The sequence below is a fragment of the Adiantum capillus-veneris genome, chromosome 8, assembly GCF_014529385.1.
Source record: "Adiantum capillus-veneris isolate H3 chromosome 8, ASM1452938v2, whole genome shotgun sequence".
In the NCBI taxonomy this organism is placed as follows: domain Eukaryota; kingdom Viridiplantae; phylum Streptophyta; class Polypodiopsida; order Polypodiales; family Pteridaceae; genus Adiantum; species Adiantum capillus-veneris.
Genome location: NC_140938.1, coordinates 52,393,864 through 52,414,113, shown reverse-complemented (window position 1 = coordinate 52,414,113; position 20,250 = coordinate 52,393,864). Strand labels below are relative to the sequence as shown.

The window sequence follows — 20,250 nt, the reverse complement described above, 5'->3', positions numbered from 1 at the left end:
TATTTAGATAAATATGCGAGTGAAACAAGGGAGCAAAAGTAGATTCAGGGTGCGGAAAGGAAGAGAGAGAGAGATCTAGAGAGAGAGAGGGTGTGTGTGTTTGTGTCCCTGTGTGTAATAAAGAAGAAATGAATTGTTATGGCAGTCCAAAAATGATATATAATAATGACTTGGACTAGTGTGCACAGTGGCATGTGGATATCAATCTATCTATCGCAAAAAATCGCACCCGCACGCCATAATACCACTCTCTCTCTCTCTCTCTCTCTCTCTCTCTCTCTCTCTCTCTCTCTCTCTCTCTCTCTCTCTCTCTCTCTCTCCTCTCTCTCTCTCTCTCTCTCTCTCACACACACACACACACACACACACACACACACACACACAGATTGGCTTATAGATAAATGGCGAGAAAGGAAGGCAAAGGACCAGGTTTGGCTGCTAAAGCAGGAGGAAGATCTGCTAGTAAAAAGAAGAGACCAGGAAAGCCCATGAAAATCTTGAAAGATCCAAGGATGAATAGGCTACAAAGACACATCAAGTTGTTCAAGGAAATTACAAAGGCTCAAAAATGTATTGAGATTCTAGTACCCAAGCTTCCATTCCAAAAACTAGGCAGGTCAATATGTGAGGAAGCATGTTTTGGGACCATGAGGTGGAAACCTGTTGCACTGCTAGCACTACAGGAGGCAGTAATAGATTTTTTTCTAGAATATTTCAATGACATAACAATTGTTACAACACATGCGCACATGGACACAGGGTAACGATTATGGACAAGGGCAGTGAAACTTTGAAAAGTGTAAGGTGGAGATATGATAAACTACTCCAGCCCAATGAATTTATAGACAATAAAATGAAGGAGATTTTGCTTATTCCTCCATTAAGGCCACATGCAGATGTGAAGATTGTAGATGTCACCCATGATGTGAATACCAGAGCCAGGGCTAAGCAGAAAAACCGGTGTGTAAGAGGAGATGAATAAACTGAAAGAGAAGGGAAAGGCAGCAAATGTTATAGAAGAAGAGATTAACAGCTACCACATTGTTGCACACAAAATCGATGTCAGCCAACAATAAAATTTTATCATCTATGGAGGAAGGATTAATAGTAGATATACAGCTAGAAGATGGTATAAGAAGATTTGCATTAGATTCTATGGATATCAATATATTGCGGGATCGAGATGCTCAAATCTCATATTCAATTGTCTATATCTTCCTAACGTAAGATGCTTTCACCATTCTCATCATATTTTTATTTAGCCTTGAGGCTAGAGACTAACAACTAGTAACTATCTTGTAGTTTGATCAAGAACCAACTGCCTGCACAAAGTCATGAAGAAATATATATATTGGATCCCAAGATTTCTGTCTTTCTCATAATGAAAAACACTCCTATCAGCACATTCAAGAAGTGGCTTGCCCATTGTCCAATGCTGCAAATAACAACCATAATTTTTCCATATGAGAGAAACCACCAGTGAGCCTCGTTTGCATTGAACTTGACAAGATAGCTATATGGACACTAAACTCAATTCAAGGAACGCATCCTGAATTAGACTGTAAGTATTGAGATTTACAAATTGGTTTCATTTTGGACTAAAAGTATGGAGATAGCTATTGTGTTGGGTTCATGTACCAACTCCTCTTGCTTGCAGATGCATAAAAGACTGTTGCACACATATGGAAGGCTATGCGGAAATCTAGAGCTGTACAGGTCAAAAATTAAGGAAGTCACGGTGCCTTTACAGACAGGTACCAACTCGTGTGGATGGAGGTGCCTCCTCCATGCTGAGTATATACTACAGAGCTTTTTTTAATCTAAAGCCATTCATGTCAAAAGTAGGCATTTTTCACAGCATTACTACAACATTGTGACTGTTTGGACAAAAATATGTCTCGGTTCTTTTTGGTTCTTGCTTTGTCTTTTGTAGAGTGCATTGGAGAAGTACACCGTACAGTATTTGCATCGATACCATGCCATCCTAATCAAGCATATGCTTTCAATTTCACATCCCGTGAGCATGGATGCACATACCCTATTGGATGACCACATTGTAGAGAATGATGACTGATGAGGGACAACAACAAAAAGATTTCATAAGGTCAGCTAATAAAGGACAGGAGCAAGAGGAGGGAGGAAATTTTGAGAAGAGAAATGTTCAGAGGGAGACTTTGACAAGGAAAACATTCGAGATGAGGGGAAGCCCACACAAGAGAAAGATCACACAAATTGAGGGGCTGATGAATAAATAAATGTTGAAACTCACTTTGCGCTTGGAGGGTTTCAGAAGTAAGAAGTTTATGCAGAGGGAGAGGCTGAGAAAGAACACCCTAACCCTCAAGCAGAGCACACCTCTGCCACAATTCCACCTTTTGAGCTTGAACATCAAGAGTCATTTATGCCTGACACACAAACAAACCATAGCACATTAGAAGCTAACTCAGGTGCAATAGAGCCCTCAACACTGGAGACACAAGGGTCTCAAACAACAGAAGAATAAGGGACTAGTGAGAACAAGCTCGAGGATGTTAACACTAGATAAGACAATCTCCATGGCAGGCAAACCCAGTATGGACCTTTGCTAGACATTGACATGATTGTTCTGATAATAACCAATGTAAAAGAATATGAAAGTCAACCTATTGTCTAACTACTTATTTTTTTTACAAAATGTTTGTAGAAACTAATTATTTTGGACATTAACGGATTGTTGTTGTTTTGGGAGCCGTATGGTCCCCATGCAAAACTTGTCAACGTGCACAACTTCAGGATAGGCAATCGCAGAGCCATTGTGCATCCAAGAACCAAGGAATTTTTACAGTTTCTACTTCCAAGGTTTCGGGTTGCGATATGGTCCTCTATGCAACAGAGAAACCTCGATCCCCTTGTAAGTATGGTTTGCAACGTAGCGGGAATTGAACGTTTTCAATTTGATTATTTGTATTCACAGAAGGAGTGTGTTTTCATTGACAGTCACTACCACCCTACCAACCCAAATGTATTCCTATACTATAAATCTTTTTATCAAATCCATGTCCCATATGATGATATCAACACTTTTTTGATAGATGACACACCCCATAAGGGATTGCTAAATCCACCCAGCACCACTCTCTCCCCACCCTCATTTGAAGGTCATGAGCATGACTTTTATCTAGAGGACATTTTGATCCCTTATTTGCAGAATTTGTATTTCAACCCATTGACTGTTTTAAAATTTGTACTTACAAATATTCTCCAAAATGCTATGTAGATTAATATGATTCTTTATACTTCTCAATGTGGTGCCATGGAAATGTGTGTGTGTGTGTGTGTGTGTGTGTGTGTGTGTGTGTGTGTGAGAGAGAGAGAGAGAGAGAGAGAGAGAGAGAGAGAGAGAGAGAGAGATTATACATCAAACTCTTCATATGTTGTTCAAAATATATAGTAATCACACTTCCACCTAACAAAGGGAGAGAGGTAGCGAGACAGTTTCATCTTACAATTGAAATAAAGATCTAACCAAATGGTAGGAATCATCTCACAATTGAAACAAAAGATTTAAATTGCAAGAAACATTGCAATGGAAGTCATGAATATAGATTTCAAGTAAAGAAGAAGTTACGCCCAATGGAATTGATTCAAGTTACATTGGAACGATTCGGACTCGGCCAGTTAGTTCTCTACAAAAAATCTCTTTTTCCCTTCATTGCATTACTTTGTGTCCACCGATTAACAAATAGAACTGTGAGGGCTCGTTCTTCACAGTCTTTTCCACTATGTCATGCCTAAGTTGCAGAAGGTTGCATTGCTCTCTTATTGTGATCATTGTCACAAGGTTTAGCTCTTTGTCAAATACCTCCACATCTATGACACCATTGTTCTCCAGGCCTACCGACTCTTGATCAATAGGAATAAACTTAGAGTAGCATGCAACAATTTAAGAGCGTTGGTACCAAAAGGAGATAAGAAGGGACTGTGTGCCAATCATGTACTTGGCCACCAAAGTGTCCAATGCAACCTCGCAATGTATGACGTCCACCTCTTTAACATACCACCCTCTATCAAGAAGCTTGTCACAGAAGCAAGCATCTCGAGATTTACATACCAGCATTGTCTTTGCAACATGTATGCGGCATGTGTAAAATAGTTCCACAAATAAACTTATAGGACAAAAATTATCAATCTTTACCAATTTAGTGAGCACTGAATTTCATAGGGACCTCTGCACATCCCTAAAAAACTTTCTTTTGAGAGCTTCACACATTGTGGTGTCCGTGGCCGGCCAGTCAATACAACTCAAATTGGTAGGAATAGGGAGTTTAACCAGAGTGCCTTTTTTATTCTTTTGGTTGAGCTGGTAGAAATGCTCGTAGAAGAAAATTCCCTCATCTACAAGACTCTTGCTAGTTCTTCCATCATACTGTAAAACACCAATGTCAACATGGGTTACAGATATAAGACCTATAATACACTCCACTGGCTCCCATTCCTCAGAGGATGAAGGATAGACATCTGCAATTGCAACAACAAAATGTAATAGACCACCTAGTCTAACAACTGAATAAAATTTAGAACTTATGAGAACTTGATCTACCTCTATTAATATTGTTCTACCTCTTAAAAAATCAAAAAGAAATTAAAAGAACAGCAAGGTCTGAAAGAAAGAATAGAGATGGAAGACTATGAACACACTTACAGTTGCATCATGGATGATAAGCCAATGAGACATATGCACCATTAGCAATCACATCGGAATGACTATAGACATGTTGTACCAAAATCTCCTTAACAATTTTTTTGCCCACCTCCACTTTGAAATCTAGCACTTGTGCTTTCCATGCTGAACAAAATAGATTTACAATTGAGGATCTTTTCCCCCTTCTTGGTTGCATAAGAACCCAAGAACCTTTGTATATTGTCCGTTGTTGCCATTGACTATCTATATTGATGGACTTTGAGATAGTGATAGAGCTTATGGTGCTACTTGGTCTCCTTGGAGACTAATGGTGAGGCTGGCTGGGGAGAGAGCACAATAATCCCTAGAGCTATTAGGGTGGGAAGAAGAAGAAGAAGAAACCATGACTCTTTATGAGTGGTAGAAGAAAGCATGGAGTGAAATTCACTTTTGAACGCTTGGTTAATGAAGCAAGAGCTTTTGGTGGAGGGAGTATGATACATTATCATAGTTGTCTTTCAGTACCTTAACTACATTCAGACCCTAGACCCGCATATTGATACCGTAAACGTCATAAAAACTAGGTTTTACCTCATGTTTCTTCTCTTTTTTGTATTTTTTGATTTATTTCTTCCCATTTCTACGTTACGTTGGCTTGTTGTTCATTGGATGCGCCTCCTTTTCTCTCTCCTCAATAAGGCCTCCAAATGACCTCCCAAATTCCCCAATGCAATGCAAGTTGAGTATGATGCAAGTGACAAGAATGGCTCTATGCATTTCTATGATTTTCCACCTGTGAAAGAATTTTGATTTTTAAAAATGGGTTTATAAGTTGAGACAAGTGGTAGCACTAATCACATTTTTAAAATTGTGATTTTCATGAGGGGCATGTGACATACTTTTATCGATTTAGTTTTGAAGTGCAAAGAAAGTATGCATCCTAAGGAAACCATTGTATAGATTAAGAAGCACCACGTACTTGGTCTAAGAAAACTCTTACATGTCTGTTTGGTCATGAGTTGGTCACGGCTTTATAATAGTCTTATTTAGAGCACATTGTATGTAATTTAAAGGGTTGGTGCATTTGTTTTCGTGTTCTTTATTTGGATGCTTTGTTGTTCATGTGTACATTGAGTTGACTATGCTCAATTTTTTAGATGTGGGATTTAAACTTATTGCATCATTATTTCGGAGCTCTATTTAGGCATGGTGACAGAGGCATTGTTTTCTGTCTTTTGAAAACGATAAAGTATTCTCTTACGCTTACACACCAACTTCTCTTCGTCATTCTCAATAAAATTCTATAGCAATTGCATGTAAATGTCCTCATAAAGATCACCATCTAAGAACATTGTCTTAACATCAATTTGGACCAACTCCATGTTCTCTTTGGCAACCAACGCAAGTGTTGTCTACAGGGTAGTCGTTTTGAAAATTGGCAAGAAAATATCGTCAAAATATACGCTATACTTCTTTTTGAAACATCTGGCAACCAATCTAGCCTTGTACTTTGAGTTTCCATCATTGAGTGTGATCTTCAACCTATACATCTATTTATGTGACAAAGCCTTCTTCCCTTTTGGCAATCTAGCCTTGTACATTGACTTCCTTCAACTTGTAGATTCATTTACATAGCGAAGAATTATTCTTATTTGGAAAATAGATTTTAAAAAAAGTCCCAATTTTTATTATTCTTCAAAGAATGCATCTATGGTTACATATCGCTCTCCCACTAAAGCTTGCCATCTCTTAACATAGCCTCACCATAGCAGGAGGGCTCACCACAATCCAACCTTTCAAGAAGCTTAGAAAATCTTGTTGACAGTTTAAATGCAGTAGCATGTGCATGAGGACTCTTTTGCCTATGGCTTCCTTACTAGTAGAGAGAGGGAGGTAGATGAAGAAGATGATGAATAGTAGCAAATAGTTGTGCACATAGAAAGAGAGTTTGCATTTAGGTTTTCAAGCCTTTCAAGTAGGCAAACATCTTGTTTGTACTTACATGGCCGCCCAAGTTGGGTTGAACCCCAACAACCACCCCCTTCGACCAAACTTGGCACTTTTGCAAATATCATCGCCCCGTTGCATTAAGCTTGTCACGCTCATGACACATAGAGGCTTTGTGTAATCAAAACCGTGAGTTTTAGATTTTATCACAACTAAGGATTTTAGGTATACCCATAACCTGACACTACCACAAAAAATCGCCCCTGAATACACTATGTATAAGTCAACGTAGCTACCATCACACTTGGATTTTTGGTTTACTCACAAACCTTGGGTTTAGGTTATCCGATAACCACATGAGGTGGCAACGAAGGTGGGGCTTCACATTGGGAAGGTCTTACCTCCCAATGACATCATGAGGTGGCAATGAAGATGGGGCCTCACATTCAGAAGGTCTTACCTCTGGCCTCTTATTTCCTTAGACAGGGTAGTGTCTAATCCCATCACAACAACAAAAAAAATGGAAACTAGAGTGCTTCGTTAGTCCGAGGGTAAGAGAAAACAAGAACCTCTAGAAGACAAAACCTTGGAAGGCGGGGGGGAGAGAGAGAGAGATGTATATTTTTTATTATCATCCTGGATGGACAAATATGACCTGTAGGACCAAAGGTACATGTGATTTTTTATTATCATTTTGGGTGGTCCAATATGATGTATGGGACCAAAAGATACATGTGATGGACTATATGGATAAGTGACTCTCAATGCTCAAGGATTATGTGACAAGGCACAGTGGAGAGCCCACGCTATGGCTGGAGCGGAATGTATGTAGGTATAGGTCATGGCTAAAAATGTGAGAAGCAGTTTCAAATAAGAAGGTGAATTCTTTCCAATCTAATTTATCACAAATATGAATGTGTTCATGATGCTCAATAAAAAGTCTACCAAGTACTACAGACCATCAAGTTTGCAATTCTTGAAGTTTAGTATGAACTATGCCCTTTTTTCCCCCAATAAAAGCATCAGAATTTGTATTAAGAGGGAGAGATTAAAAGCCATTTGAACAAGTCAAAAAGCTTAGAGTATCGGTGTCTCAAACGGAAAATTACCTACGTGTCAATGGCAGGAAGATGACATTCCTCATTTGTTCAATCTTTGGGCTTTATTCCCTCTTTGGGCTTGTTCCCTCTTGGAGTCGGTTAGTCTTAGGGAATTCCATAAATCAGCTTTTAGAGGGAGAGATGGAACAGATTGTTTGATCAAGCTTACCAAAGTCCATGTATGAGATTTCTTTTTTATGGTTTGAACTTGCATACAAGTTGAAGTTGAAGCTCGAGAAGTGTCGACTCTACAATATAAACAATCAGCACGATAGAGTCAAATGAATGATAATCGACACAAGAGTTGTAGATGCCAAGATGGTCGAACAAATTGCCAATGCTTAGAGACTTATTTCTCAAATTGACGATGTTATTCAAGCCTTGCCTTGAGGTGTTTCTGATCCAATTTGAGAACAGCTATTTTTGTATGCCTCTCTTAGGACATCAACCATGTAGCTTGGGAGAGTACCGTCCTTTTGGATATTGTACTATTTTGAACTATGCTGTTGAACATGTAGTTTTGTGTGCCAAAGAAGTCTATGACAAGCCTAGGACTTGAGACATGTTACAAAGAGGAAACCAAGATACCAAGCTACCACTTGGGTGATAAAGAAAGAGAGAGACTAGATTAGCTACTTAACTCCCCTTAACAGACTTATCAGCATCTTCACACCCCACAATTGTGGCCTTCATGTCACCTGTATGACCCACCATGTCCCCATTTGGAAGATTCACCCGCACCTACAAGCACAAATAGCCTGATGCCACATTAATCAAGAAGAAAATTCTTAACCATAAACTTGTAAAAGTTAGTGAAGTCTACCTGATCATACTTGCCACTTAAAATTGCATCCCTAGCTCTCTCACCAATTTGGAGGGCTTTCATGCCAGGATTTTCATTAAAAGTGATACCTTGGTCACTATGTATCTCCACATAGGTCTCCAGCTTGCTATCAAATAAGCCTGACCGATTCCCATTCTAGAAGAATGTAACATGTCCAAAATTCACTAACTCGCTGTCTCAAGCGCCCAAAACGATTAATTTCTAAATATATTGCATAGCCCTCCTTGGCATGAGGATTAACAACAGAAAGCTGACTCGTCAGGCCTCTTCCAATTGTACATGCATGCAAAGGTTCGGAGTCCTTTCTTTACAAAGTATTCACCTGATGTCCGGTCAATTTTGGGAGGGCTCACCAAGTACTTGCTAGGGAGCTTCAACTCACCATCATATTGAAGCATACCCGCATAGTGAATTTTGGGCACACACACCCTATCAAAGTTATCAAAGTTTGCATAGTCGAGAGCTTTTGCCAACAAGATCATTTTGTCTGCTCTAAAGTTCAAGGTTACAACTGCATCACCATCAACAATTCGACCAACAGATTTTCCATTTTTGTCCACAGTCACAAATGGAGGATAGTATTGGTCATTGAATTTTGGATTATCTACCTTCAATTGCATAAGAGCTTCTATACCACTGTTGAACTTGTGAGGACCTTCTCCCAGAACTTGTGCATCCCAGCCTCTTTTTACCACATTCCAGTCATTCTATTTCACAAAGTCCCAACAAAACTAACTCTTCAAGACTGCATTGCAGACCCAAATCAAAGTGAAACATTCAACAATGACAATTCCTATTGATCCCGTCTTGCTCTTAAGGTGTTTGCATGGATGCATTAAGACCCATATTGAAATCTTAGCAAGCTCTTTCAAACCAAAAGGCAACTGCCGGTATTTGGTAATCACAAGGTACCTCATAGCGATCCATAGTTACATGTATACGCCCCCCTCCAGATGCCAGTGAGGCATCCACTCCTTGTTGCCGTAACTCTTCTAAATCTTTCTCAAGCAAAACATTGGAGACTATATATGCCATTTCAATACTTCTCAAGTGAAAAAATTTATGAAAGGATGAGACAGAGAGAGAGAGAGAGAGAGAGAGAGAGAGAGAGAGAGAGAGAGAGAGAGAGGCTACTGGTTGTCATGGTTCAAATGTGTACCTTGAAAGAATGAGATACCAATTGTAGTGCTTCAGAGGGGTACCTTGCAAAAAATCATGAGGAGGGTTAGAGGTTTGTCAAGCTCAATCTTCATAATCATACAAGATGTCAATGTTATTAATTGTTTGTTGTTTCATTTTTATGTTTAAAAAAAAAACAAGACATGAAAGTTTCCTTGCACTGGGACTTTGCACAATCCTCCCCAATTTTTATAATACGAGGGAACGTGCCGTTCCCACGGCGGAGTGCAATTCTCACTGTGTTCATTAACTCGGGTCGCACTGTCAAAAATGTCAAAAATCACAGAATGATAATGCTTACTCACTGCACGATTGAATGTTTGTCGTTGATGCACCTTGCATCAATGATGTTGGGCATCTCCTGCACTTAACCCGCTACAAGAGACGACAATGGAGGATGAAGGAGAGATAGGCTTGTGACTATTTGGGTGGAAGAACTTTAGGAAGAAGCGGGAATTTTTATATTTCAACTTGTGTCAATTCAGAGCCTATCAAAATTCACTCGTCGCTTCATACGTCCAAATCTGGTGGAAGCAAGAAGGATGGTGCTCAACTATGAAAGGCACATTAACAGTGGGCGATCAATATCAACTGGTGTAAAGAGTTCAAACCAGATTATGTCTGCCATTTGTACTATATGTACTCTTGTTCTGATTAGTTCCAAACTGAAGTTTGGAAAGTTAACAACATCATAGAACAAATCAATCTCGTCCTTCATGTGCATAACCTGCTTACACCATCTAGTCCATATTGTCAAGTAGTGTTTTGGACTCATCAAGCTTTCCACATTTCCAAGCACAAAATGTTTCTGCGATAGCCCCACAATAGCCCCTAATGGCAGAGATGATTGCATTTGAAGGAAGGCCTTTCCTTCGCGTCTGTTAAAAACATCTCAATGCTTCATTGCCACAGCCATGTTGTGCATATTTCATGAAAACATCCTAGCCATGAAAAAGTGCCTTTCTTTTGTATCTGGTGAAAAATCTGATTACTACGTTATTGCCATAGCCATGTTGCATATATCCTGTAGTGCACCACATTTGGCATACATATCAACCAAGTCAGTGTCAAGCACGACATCTTTTTCCAAGAGCCTCTAACTAAAAATATAATTCTGATTTTTCTTGTTAGTATCATCGTCGAAAAGCATACAAGCATGACTTCTTTTTTCAACAACCCTAAACTGAAACTATCATCAATAGTTCTTTTGCCCATATCAGCGTCTTGCGTAACGCCACATGCCCTCAAGATACAGGTGTAGGTAATTGCATACATGTCGACCAAGGCAGTGCCAACCATTAAAAAAAATTCAACAGCCCCTAACTAACGATATCATCCTGAGTTCTTCTGTCCGTCCTAGCATCTTCCAAATTGCAACATGCCTTCAAGATGCAAGCATAGGTGATTGTACATCAGAAGACAGATTCTAAATTCACATTTGCTGAAAACAACCCAGAGCGTTCTATGTTAAGCATATCCCGCAATCAGTGCCTTCCACGAGACGACATTCCAAATAGAAAAGCTCCTCAAGCACTCTCTGGTTCTTTCCCAAGAACAACACATTTCGCATACGTGATCATTGCTCCTACGTAGTGCCACATGCTTTCAAGATGCAAGAATAGGTGATTACATCAGGAGAAATGTCCTCGCTTTGCATCTTGAAAATAGCCAGCCAGCCAGAGCTCCCTAGTCCTGTCACTCTTGGGCAATGAGATGCACTTGAAAACACGACATTCCGGACATCAAGACAGTGTTACATGCCTTCAAGAGGAAAGCATAGGTGATTGCATTTGGAGATGTGCCCTCACTTTGCATCTATTGGAAATAGCCCAGGGCTCCATGGCGTCCCATGGATTGAGGAAGACCTCGAGAGAAGTGTTCAGAGAGGCGTCAGGTGTGGGTGTTGGAGTGTGCATCTGGCCACCCTTCTCCCCATCAACGCGAATGTTCTTTGTGACACATAATCTTTTCCTTGTGGACTAATTGATCTTTGCTCAAGTTCTAGCCAACTTCTCACTATGCTGACAATGTAAAACCTTTTTGGAATCAGCTGTGACAGATTTTGTGGAACCAATGCGCGTGAGGGAAATAATTTCAAGATCTTGTTCGTTGCGTAAAGGGCCACTATGCCCAAGCCAGAATGGCCAACCCCCATCTCACTAACCTTAACTTAATATTCATTTTATCTATATACACACAATCAAAGAATAAGGGTCTGGTGTTGCTGCACAGCTCCATCCACTACTGTGTACTCTCCTCTCTCACTCCTCTCCGTGCACGTGCAAGCATTGCATTCTCGTCACTTGATTTGTCTGCTTTATGGATGCTTGGTATCCCCAATAACAAATTTATTGAGCATTTCCACTTGCATTAACCCAGCGGCCAGATCTTGGCTTATTCCAAGCTGCATTTTTTATTCTCATGCATTCAATATCATCTACCTTTTCTTGCATCCCAGCAGCTACATATATATTAATCATTAAGACATATGCTGCCCCATAATGTCGGTCTAGTTGGACTGCACGCTCAAAAGCAAACTTTCCGAGCTTGACATTTTCCCATTGTTGGCAAGCACCTAGAAGGGAGACCCAAACTGGACGATGACCAGACGACAGCATCATCGTAATTACTCTCATTGCTTTGTCAAAGAGCCTTGTACGTCCAAAAAGATCAACCATGCAAGTATAGTGTTCTTTGTTTGGTGCAATGTCATGTTTTTCCCTCATGTTATCAAAATGCATCTGACCCTCATCGACTTAACCTGAGTGGCTACATGCATAGAGCACATTGACATAAGTGATTGCATTGGGGGAAATGCCATCTTGCTGCATGCATTGAAAGCAGTCAAGAGCTTCGTTGGCCCGCCCTTGTTGGGCATATCCTCCTATAAGTGCAGTCCAAGAAACTACATTTGGGGAGAAACCCTCCCTCCGCATTCGCTCAGCTTCCTTGCCCTGCCCCTTTCGGGCATATCGTGTAATCAGTGCATTCAAAGAGACTTCAATCCGGACAGAAAGTTGGTCAAGAACTTGTTGTGCTTTCAAAAGTGCACCACAATTGGCATACATGTCAACCAAAGCATTGCCAAGCACGACATCTTTTTGTAACAGCCCCTGCCTAACAATCTCATCATGACTCTGCTTGCCCATGATAGCGTTTTGCATAATGCACATGCCTTCAAAACACAAGCATAGGTGACCGCATCCGGAGAGAAGCCCTCACTTGGCATCCGATGAAAACAGCCAAGCACTTCCTGGCCCTGATCTTGTTGGGCATATCCTGCAATCAATGCATTCCAAGAGACTGCATCCCGAACATAAAGCTTTTCAAGAACTTGTTGTGCTTTGGAAAGTACACTAACTTGGGATACATGTCAACCAAAGCATTACCAAGCACGACAGTTTTTTGCAACAGCCCCTGACTAACAAGCTCATCATGAATTTGTTTTCGTGAGTCAACGTCTTTCAAAGTGCCACATGCCTTCAAAATGCAAGCATAGGTGACTGCATCTGGAGATAAGCCCTCGCTTCGCATCCGCTAGAAACATCCCAATGCTTCTTGGCCTGCCCTTGTTGGGCATAACCTGCAATCAATGCATTCCAAGAGACTGCATCTCGATCAGGAAGCTCGTCAAGAACTTGTTGAGCTTTCAAAAGTACGCCACACTTGGCATACATGTCCACCAAAGCATTGCCAAGCATGATAGTTCTTTTCAACAACCCCTGAATGACAATCTCATCGTGAATTTGTTTGCCCATATCAATGTCTTGCATAATGTCACATGCCTTCAAAATGCAAGCATAGGTGACTGCATGTGGAGAGAAACCCTCACTTCGCATACAATGGAAACAATTCAAAGCTTCCTGGCCCTGGACTTGTTGTGCATATCATCCTGCAATTAATGCAATCCAAGAGATGACATCTCGGTTGGGAAGCTCATCTAGAACTTGTTGTGCTTTCCAAAGTACATCAAAATTAGCATACATGTATACCAACGCATTGCCAAGCACGACATTCTTCTCCAACAACCTCTGACTAACAATCTCATCATGAATTTGTTTGCCCAGATCAACGTCTTGAATAATACCGCATGCCTTCAAGGCACAAGCATAGGTGACCACATCCGGAGAGAGGCCCTCGCTTCACAAGCGATGAAAACAGCCCAGAGCTCCGTGACCCTTCCCATGTCGGGCATATCCTGCAATAAGTGTAGTCCAACCGACGACATCCCGAACTGGAATCTCATCAACAACTTGTTGTGCCCTGACAAGTGCACCGCACTTAACATACATATTGACCAACAAGCTCTGTAAGCATGTGTCCTTCTCAAGTAACCCACTAGCGCAAATCTCCGCATGTACCTTATTGCCTTGGCACAAATGCTTCTTCTTAGCACAGGCTTTTAATGAGGTCATCCAAGGTAGTCTCATTATTTTCGAGCGTGTGTCATTGTCTTCCTCTCCATATTTCACTTCTGTGATTTTGTGAGGGGATTGAGAGATTCTCAGTGAACATGAAATCAATGTGACTATGGGAACCTCCGATGCTGAGAGTTGGTAATTGGTAGCTTTTGACGGCGTAGATTTGTTTAGAGCTTTTCATCACAGTGGTTTTTTTGTATAAAAGAGCAGACACGTGGGTTACTAAGAGGCCAGGGATTTGAAATTTCCTCCTGAGAGCAACATAGGATGCTTTTTTTTTGTATTCACTTGGTAGCTTTTGACGGCGTAGTTTTTTTTAGAGCTTTTCAACGTTGGTTTTTTTTTTTTTTAAGAGGAGCCACGTGGGCTAACGATAGGCCAAGGATTTGGAATTGCCCACTACGCTAACGAAGTAAAGACTATAATGGCAGGGAGCTTTTGCAAACAAAACACCATATAATTTCGTGAAAAAGGCACAAACGCAAGAAACAACGTGGTGGTCTCATTATTAGAGCTCCCAAAGTAGCACTACTCTAAACTATTTATTTTTATAAATAGCTCGATGAATAGTGGAAATATAAGGCGCTCGATCTTTATGGTGTTGCTTGTATGTGGAAATGAAGGCTTAAATATAAAAGGCAGAGAGAGAGAGAGAGAGAGAGAGAGAGGGAGAGAGAGAGAGAGAGAGTAGCTGGTATTTTATTCAGCTGAATTACACAATTTTGCGATCTTTACTCTCATCACCACTTTGTTCGGAAGACAATTTACTATGTGGATCCAACAAGTTACAAGGAATTTCCGATGTAATTGCTTAAGAAAATGGTAAGAGTCACTTCACACAACCGCCATAACACTAGGCCTCTTCTAAGCTAATTAGCCATGCTAAGACAAGCACCATGTACCCTAAGGCCACAAGAATACGCACAGCCACAAACTGGTATAGGCATATAAACAACAGGACCAGCATTCATACACAAGATGATCTACTCTCGCCGCAAAAAATGATGGGCTAGGTACGCACAAGCAATGTCATCCATCCTTTCCACACATTTTCGCCTGCTGAGAAGTTCCGCTTTGTTTGTCGTGAAAAGGTCCCGAACTGAGTGTGAAAACAACTCCTTGTCGTAAAAGAAGCATCAATAGACCTGCAAGTGTCCTGTCCATTAGGATCTGTGGTGTCTGTAGTCAAACTGTCTAGAGAAAATGGGAAATCCCAAGAACCATGTTCAACACGATCGAAAGCCTGCCAATGCATGAACCTGCAACCCAGTGTGGCCGGGTGGCTACGCTGTGTAAAACTCCACGAAGGCGAGATGTAGCAATCTGCGCCATAAACGTCCTCCGAAACAAGGAAATCCAAACTCAACAATCTGCACTACAAAAGCTACCGTAAGTTGCAACAGTCACTGGGAGACCACATGGATCACCATAGATGGTGTCCTATCAGTAGGTAGGGTAATCCAAGATGAGGGGAAAGCCAGACTCAACAGTATGCGCTGTGAAGGGCCTCTGAGCAGAGGTGTAGTTAGACTAAGATGTCTGCACCGTAATCATCCTGTATGAAGTAGCAAAGCTAGACAGAGCAATCTACGCTGTGAATAATCTCTAAGAAGAGGAAAGGCCAGACCAATTTCTCTGCACCGTCTTGACTGTATCTCTTGCCTCCAATTCTCCGGTGTCAACCAAAACAGAATTTGCTTCAACAACGTTACCAAACCACGACTCGGTGTGGCTCTCAATGTTGTGAATGAGTTGGGAGTGGCCTACTGCCTAGGTCGGGGGATACATCTGTTGTAAGGTTACCGAGGGTGAGTCTAAGCAACTCTGAAGTTAGCAATCCAAATGATCAAGAGTGTAGAAAAGAAACTACACTACCATCCAAGCCAAGCTCCGGGTGACTCCGAATGTAGTTGCGGGATGCCTAATCTCTCGCATCTCGCGGGTAAACTCTCCAAGAGAGTCCAAAGCACCAAAGTACAACTCCAATCTATAGATCCAAGCAATGATGTCCAAGAAGAGATCCAAGATCCTCTTGCTAAGTCCATGTAGATGCTCCTATGTAAGCAAGTGATCTGACATGTCGATGTCAAGTGGTAAGTGTCTGTCCACCCATGATGGTGATGTCTTCTCTGGGAATGTCGGAATCCCATATGCCATGAGCATGGCCATATCTCGTGTGAACTCCTCTGATGAGTACATAGGTGTGTCCATAGCAAACCACAAGTCACCACTCCCTTTGGAGTGCGCAACCGCCGAATGATGGTTGGAATGAACTGGATCTCCCAAGGATCGTACACCCGTAGATGATCAAGCTTATGTCGAAGATACCATGTACTGCAAGAGTCATTTAGAGAACGCACATACCACCACAGGATGGTGTCCTGACAAGAGGTAACTTCATCCCTTGAAAAAAATGCAAGACACTTCTGTCCACCCAAAAACGCAATTGTGAGGTGATGAAAACACTGGTGTCCAACTATTTTCAACGTGCTCATACGCTCCCATCGTGGTCCGAACGGTGCAGGGCGTTTGGAGAGGGTGGGGAATCAAAGTCACAACCCCTAGAGGGCTGAAAACAGAGAAAACAACAGGTATGTATGGCTGAAAGCTATGGCAGATGTAGAGAATTCATAACGGCAACGCACCGGATGCGGATGCGAAGCCGTGTGGGAAAGCAAGATCCAATAGGCAAGGCCCAGCGTTGCCTAAAAAAGAAAAAGAAATTAAAATTGTAAAGACGCTGGTTTTAATACATACCCTTCCTCCTCAAATCCTTCATGAAGTATTGCCAACACAACTCACCAATCTTCAGTACCTGCTAGGCATCTAGCCAATCCTACACAGGATGTCATCGAGCAGTTTGTCTTCACCGCATTCAAGCAAACCTCATGTTCGCTCACCACCAGAGAAACAACAGCATCTATTGAGGCCAGCGGAAATAAAAACTCAAGTTTGTAGCAAAAAACCTCAGACACACAATAACAAAAGTCACAATTCAAGCTGATTCATCTCAGCGCAGCCCATAATGTTGACAACCTCACACGAAGTTTACTTGCAAAAACACACCAAGTGAGACGTTGCATACATCATGCTCCATGATCCTGGCCGGTAGATGACAGTGAACACATACTAGCCTAGACTAATAACACGCCGCCGGTTGGCCCCGTCCGCACATGCAAGTCCTGGGAACAAGCTCACAAATTTATCAAAATGAGTCCTGTAGGCTTAACTACTGTTACAACTGTGACTATACTATTATGACATCAGTTGCAAACTATTTATATGCATATATGAAGAACCACCAGTCAAAGGATGTGTGTCCTGTCACAATTGATGATGTGGTAGTCCTACCAGATGATGTGGACAGTTGTACAGACCCAAAAAATGCATTGGTATGCTGATGTGGCAGGTTGTACGGATTTCCACGAAATGCGTTGATCGGTGCTGACGTGGCACAACGTATAGATTTCCGCGTTTTCTGCTGGCAGTTTTTGGACCAATAGCTTTTGAGTTTGAAGCTTTTCATGTACTGCTTTTGTGAGAGCCATGGGCCTTTAAATATCTATTGAGAGGGCCTCCTAGACTCAGTTTGCTCACGAGCAGCTGAGCAGAGAGGACCCTCAGACTCTCTGACTTTGCTCAAGCATTAATATAAAAATAAATACCGAAAGGGGTGCTAGACTTTGGGGCCAATACCTCTGGGCACGGAACTACGCCGTGTCAAGTCGACTCAAGTGAATTGTGATTAAATTTGTGCAGTGTTTTTAAGTGATTCTCTTGTGTGTCGTGTCAGATCTTTGACTTGGTGTGCCCAAGTCTGTTATAGTGGTATCAAAGCACATTCGAATTTTCCTCTCATCGAAAAAATCCGATCCCTTTTACCGCGACACAAACGGATTCACGTGACAAATCCCGCAAGAATCATGAACCCACACGACATTTTAGATCGGATGAAAGCACAGAAAATTCTAATGGACGACCAAACAAAGAGTACGGGCCACCACGGCCTACGGAGTTTGAACGAACGGAGATGTAGCGTCAACATCAGGTTGATGCTTGTGCTAAGCAGATGCTCCAGTATTCGAAGGATCCCCAGTATGAAAAATTTTTGACCCAGCACCCGATTGATGAGATGTATTCTCGATGGCGTATGGCTATCGATTCACCCTTAAAGGCAGCTTTAAAGAAAGATCCTGTTCCATAGATGTTCACCAAAAATGAGCTCGATGACAAGGTCGAGCAACGAGTCAATCAACTTTTCGGGACCGCAAAGCATTCAAAGAAGCAAAACCATCAGAAGCCAACAACCAGTTCAGTAGACACTGACTCAAAGCACCGACGCACTAGACAACATATCCAATACTTGCACGAAGACGATAGTCACTAAACATTCACATCGCTATCCTTGTCGAGATCTTTGATGAGAATCTTGGTCATCATCGTAACGTATTTAGCAATCACATCAAGATCTCACCCGTCTCTAGCAAATGTCAAGATTCACCAAATCTTGTTACTATCATATCCACATTACCCTTGGATACAGGCAAAGAATTTCTAAGACTCTTCTTTGTAACTACTCTCTTAAAGAATAAAGAAATACCGAAGGGGGTGCCAAATTTGGGGCCCACAGGTTGTTGGCATCTGCTCGGAGCATTCTACCTTCCGAGCCATGTTTATGCTTAAGTGTTAATTCCCTCGCCGGTTACCTTTGCAAAGTACTCTCTCTCTCTCTCTCTCTCTCTCTCTCTCTCTCTCTCTCTCTCTCTATGTCTAAAGTAAAGTAAGAATTTAGGGGGAAATCCAAAGCCTACCACCCTACGGGTCAGTTTCAAGGTTCCGTTGCCGGGACATCAATCACTTTTTCCTCAAGAAGTGAGCCTCGATTGTTTTGGGTAAAGACACAGAGTACAGGAACACAAGATTACACTATGGCCGACAAAGGGAAGGGCATTATGGAAGAGGGTTCCTCTTCGAAGGACAGACAGGAAGTTCCTATGGTGTTCGAGATTGGCAAGAGCTCACGGCCATGCCTATATGTACCTCCTGTTGATGCGAATGTTCCTCCAGTACAGGATTTTGTGACTAGGCAACTTGAGAATGATGCGTTCATGACTAAATTAGTTGCCATGGTGAATGTGTTTTTGCAATTGGTGCAAAACCCAAGGTTTATGGAGTTCTTGCAAGCGCCACCAGTGCCATAGCAAAATAGGCAACCTACACCGTGAACAAAGCTTGTTGAGGCTCAATCCCAAGTACTTCATGCGTCTCAGCAAGATAGGGAACACTTGCATGTTGCGGGGTCATGGGCTCCAAAACAGGTTCCTCCTGTCCTTGAACATTTGGTTAGGACACATATTCCACAGGCTATACCAATTCAGCCCACCACCTTTCAGAGCCCACATGCTGTCTTTAATGGACAGGGAACTGGCTACCTGGCAATGCATCCAGTTTTTCCACCACCCACGATACATCCTGGGTATTTCGGGGGTGGATCTGTCTTCTAGAGTATGGCTGATTATGCACCTGAAAGTTAGTCATACATGCCAGGAACAGTGTTTGGGGGTATGCAAGGCATGATGCCAAACCCTTGTATGGTAGCATCGGCATGTAGCAAGGTTTTCAGAGCAACCATGGCCAGTTTGGGGTGCCACGGGCTCATTTTGGCATGGCTGGTTTTTCTGGACAGCAACCAGATATGGCACCTATGACGCAAAATGTCAATGGCCAAGATGTGCTGATGATTCCTACTATAGTGCCATGTTGCAGACAATTCCCTATGACAATTTGGGGCATTGGAAAAGCCCAAAGCTTACAAAGAAGGTGTAGCTGTAAAGTATAGCACTTTCAATAGCTTCGAGGATAAAGCAAAGGCTCTCACTTTCCTCCAACAGTTTGATACAGCTTATGCATAAGGGAATTTTACAGAGGCCTCTAAGGTCAGGAAAGCTACCACTTTCTTAAAGGACAATGCCCTTACATGGTGGACGACATTGTTAATGCAAGGACAGGCACCCGCCACTTGGGTCTATTTAAAGCAAATGTTTGCATCTGCTTGGTTGTCAAATGAATTTGAAGCCGACGTCATGACAGATTGGCACC

At 41.8% G+C, this 20,250-nt stretch overlaps 1 protein-coding gene and 1 pseudogene across 1 annotated transcript; one reads left to right on the top strand and one right to left on the bottom strand.

The window, feature by feature from the left end:
* The first annotated feature begins 401 nt into the window (after positions 1-401).
* LOC147452138 (uncharacterized) lies at positions 402-764 on the top strand. The gene has a single exon (XM_086519208.1). The coding sequence runs from the start codon at positions 402-404 to the stop codon at positions 762-764; it is 363 nt and encodes a 120-aa protein (XP_086375334.1).
* A 3,431-nt stretch (positions 765-4,195) lies between these two features.
* LOC147452137 (2,3-bisphosphoglycerate-independent phosphoglycerate mutase-like) lies at positions 4,196-9,553 on the bottom strand (annotated as a pseudogene).
* Positions 9,554-20,250: the final 10,697 nt, after the last annotated feature.